This window comes from Lactuca virosa, chromosome 8 (genome assembly GCF_052849685.1).
Source record: "Lactuca virosa cultivar CGN04683 chromosome 8, Lactuca_virosa_CGN04683_v6, whole genome shotgun sequence".
Classification (NCBI taxonomy): domain Eukaryota; kingdom Viridiplantae; phylum Streptophyta; class Magnoliopsida; order Asterales; family Asteraceae; genus Lactuca; species Lactuca virosa.
Window position 1 is genome coordinate 22,621,349 of NC_136433.1, and position 3,868 is coordinate 22,625,216.

General features: G+C 32.7%; 1 protein-coding gene across 1 annotated transcript; it reads right to left on the reverse strand.

The window, feature by feature from the left end:
* Positions 1 to 776: 776 nt before the first annotated feature.
* Positions 777 to 1,621, reverse strand: LOC145130162 (uncharacterized). The gene is made up of 3 exons (XM_079065004.1): positions 1,287 to 1,621; positions 935 to 1,190; positions 777 to 848 (listed from the first exon to the last, which is right to left on the reverse strand). The coding sequence occupies exons 1-3, from the start codon at positions 1,619 to 1,621 to the stop codon at positions 777 to 779; spliced, it is 663 nt and encodes a 220-aa protein (XP_078921130.1).
* Positions 1,622 to 3,868: the final 2,247 nt, after the last annotated feature.

Consider the following 3,868-nt stretch of genomic DNA (forward strand, 5'->3'; position numbering starts at 1 on the left):
GCTTTAGTGAGTTTAAATTACAATCCCACTGTTACGTGACCTCTTAAAATGCTAAACCCATATTCACAAATTCTAATGTGGATATATTTTCAGGAAATATTTAAAGTGCACTAAAGTGCATCAAAAAACCAAAATATGAGTGGGATTGGAATTTAAATAGTTTTTAACGCAAGCCTAAAATATTTAAGTGCCTTCACCCATTCCGTTGATGTCATATTATCACAAATTAGTATGAATATATTTTCAAAAAATTTTGTATGGAAGAAGCCACAAAAAACCAAAATACAACTTTAAGGGATGAATTGAATCCGGTGATTGATGTTACTAATGAAAGAAATGAACCAGCAAATGATGTGACAATATATTTACTCCCAATGAATTTTACTTTTCTTTGAAATAAATTTACTTTTTATAACCTTTTTGGTTAACCAAAATTAACCGATAACCACATTTGAATTAACCACTTAACCATTAACCAAAACCGATTTTAACCACCTAGTAATGGTTAAAAAAAATGTATTAACCTAATAAAAACGAAAACATTACATAACTAGAAAATTAAGCAAGACAATACATACATAATATATAAACGCGGAAAGATTAAATACAGACACCAACAGACCCAAAACAACATTAAATCTAAAAATCCACAGCCATTATCATCACCATCCATAATTATGCCATCAAGATTCAGATATATAATAACAAAAGATAATCCCTCAAAAACGACAGCACTACTACAGCAAAATGATCGATCGTATTCCAAGGATGATCTGTCATTCCATCTGCCTGAACAGAGTCGTTAGCACTTGGTCCGTCATCAAAGACGCCTTCAACAACTCCAGTGCCTATCAAAACTCATATAACAAATTCAACATTAACAATTAACAATAATTTGTACTTCACAAGAAAAAGTTTTATAATATATAATTACCTCATCATTTCCAAATGAAAATAATTTCTCCTCAAGCTGATTCAGATCATTCACCCCAAAGCTATTGATGAGAGTAATGCTAGAAATGGTGGACATGGGTTTCACCACCAAGTTATCCATAACCATATAAGTCACCACCTCCTTCACATACCCACCTTGTAGTACTTTCTTCCTCTCCGCTTCCTTCATCGCCGCCTCATCGTCCTTTTTAGGCGGCCCAGCAGGCGTCAAACGGAAATTCATCAAAGCACCACAACTAGGACACACAACATCCGGATTTTAACTCACGTATATATAATTACAACGACCATTATTATAACCTGAACCTGGAGAACGAATATTGTAACTACACCTGTAGAGTGTTTTTGGTGTATAAGGTTCATCATCCATAGAGGCATCATTCGACAACAGAGGCATGTTTCCATTGAACGTTGTTTTAGGGTTAACGATATCATCTTTACGGATACCTGGTTGAAAGTAAGCTTGATTCAATATCTCAACGCTTTCTTTGAGTTGACCCAAACTACCTACCATTTGATTGGAACCCCGTAGCTGGATGAGGGTGCCGAGAGGCAGAGAGAAGATGTGCAACAGAAAATCTACAAACTCCTTAGTGGCTTCTGCAAATAAAACTTTTTGGGTTCTCCTTTGGACCAGCAGCTTAAGTACCATGTTTGGGAAAGCCATTGATCTTACTGGGAGCTTGCTGGAAATTAGGGTTTTCAGGTGTTTTTAAAATGCTTTGTAATGAAGCATTTATTTTGGGGTCGCTTTAAACGTGCAGAAGAAGCGTGTACAGATAACCTTGGAAACGGAACCCTTTTAAGTAAAACTCGAAAGGATTATAGAAAATGAAAATAGATGACGATGATTACGAATGATATTAGGCTACCCGGTATGGGAGTCATTTCACGGGTCTTGGGCTGAGGTGGCAGCCTCTCCCACGCGTGAACACCGCCCCCAAAGCCGGTGGGCTGCGTGTGACATGATGGGAAGACGGAAGAAGACGCTGCATCTGATTGGTCCCTCACAATTTCCCTCACAGTTTCCCTCTTTCTCTCTCTTTCTTTTTGCCCCCTTCACCACCAGCCCACCGGTGAACACCATTTCCATACCCTGGTGGGTTGGGTGTGGAATGGTGAAATATCTATGTGGCATCCCAAACACGCGTGACCATTCCGTATGGCCTTAACGTGACTGATTGAGGTGGTGTTGCGGTACTGCGGAAGCCGCCATATTTTTAATAAGGGTTATTTATTTCCTTTTCTTTTCCCTTTAAATTATAAGGCTGGTTGGATTTGGAGTAGGCTCGATCTCGGCAATTGGGTCGGCATCTTCGATGAATGCCTAGTCGAGGCATGCGGAGCCGAAGCAATTCGGTGGGGTTTCACCGATGAGGGAGAAATTTGTAATTTGTAAATAATAATATAATATTGCTCTTCTTTTTATCATTTAATCAAATTCCTTATTTTTTCAAAAAAAAATGCTATCTTTTCAAAAAAAATACTGAATTTAAAAAATATAACCATTTTTTTTCAAAATTTCAAATATTAAACTATAAATATCATCGTCCTTATTCATTTTTCATCTTATTCAAATCTTCTTAATTCGGTTTTCCTAACTTTCTTATTTTTCATATTCTTCAAAACATTATCGTTAATGCATGTGTGGTTCGTTTTTGTCCCCTAATGAAAAGATGTTGTTGGCTTATTCATGGGTTGATGTTACAGAAGACCCAATTCATATTACCCTCCATACGACAACCTTTTGGAGGATAATAACCGAAAAATACAACCGCAAAGCCCCAGTGCCTCGAGGTAAAGAATAAATCGATTCCAAATGGAGGCACGCAAACGTACTTACAACCCTGTTTAACAGTGTGTTTCGTAGGGTGATGCATGAAGCTGAAAATGGTGGAAACGAAAATACTTTGCTAGAGAATGCTATTGAAGCATACCGTATTGAAACTAACAAAGATTTTCGGTTTGTTGAGTTTTGGCAAATTATGAGGCAGACCTCAAATATGCTTAATTTTAAACTCGTCTTTTAAATTAATTTTTTTTAGTGTGTTATGTTTTTTAAGTTTCCGTATGTGTTAATTTAATTTCAAGTGTGTTATGTCTTTTAAGTTTAAGTTTAAGTTTGTATTATTCTAATTTCAAATGTGTTGTGTTTTTTAGTGTAAGTGTGTGATTTTCTTTGAAGCTAATGAAATTTTTGTTTTAAAAAAAAATAGTATGTTTGAAATGTTTATTTTTTAAATTACTTAATTTGCAAAAAAAATATCATGGCAGGTTACTCATGAGCAAATTAAATATAATATATGATTTAATGATATTTATAGTTGTTTTTATGATTAATTAATTTTAAAAAGTTTATTCGCTTAAGATTTTTTAATTTATATCATTGTAATTATTTAAAATATCAAACATTGTTTTTTGTTTTTATAGATAACAATATAATTTTTGTAAATAATATTACTTTTAATTACTGTTGTTGTAAGTTATTTAAAATAACGTATTTGGAAACTCTTATTTGGTTTCAGAAATTTAACTTTTTTAAAACTTATGTGATGAATATTGTTAGTTTCATTGGTTGTAATTATTTAAAACAATAAACATTGTTTTTGTTTTTAAATATAACATTATAATTTTTATATAATATTACTTTTAACTATTCTTATTGTAAGTTGTTTTTAAGTTACTTATTAGAAAATTCTTAATGATTATAAAAAATAGTTTCATGGTTTTTTTGTTAATTTAGGATTACATTTTAGGTTTAACACTATAATTTATAACTTTTAACTATCTATAAAATAGTCTCTCGATTTTTTTCAAGCTTGTGAAATTTTGATTTAAGTTAACCGTTTAACATTATATTGAAATTAATAATTTAACTAATTTGCATAAAATCATAAATTATACAAAAGTTATG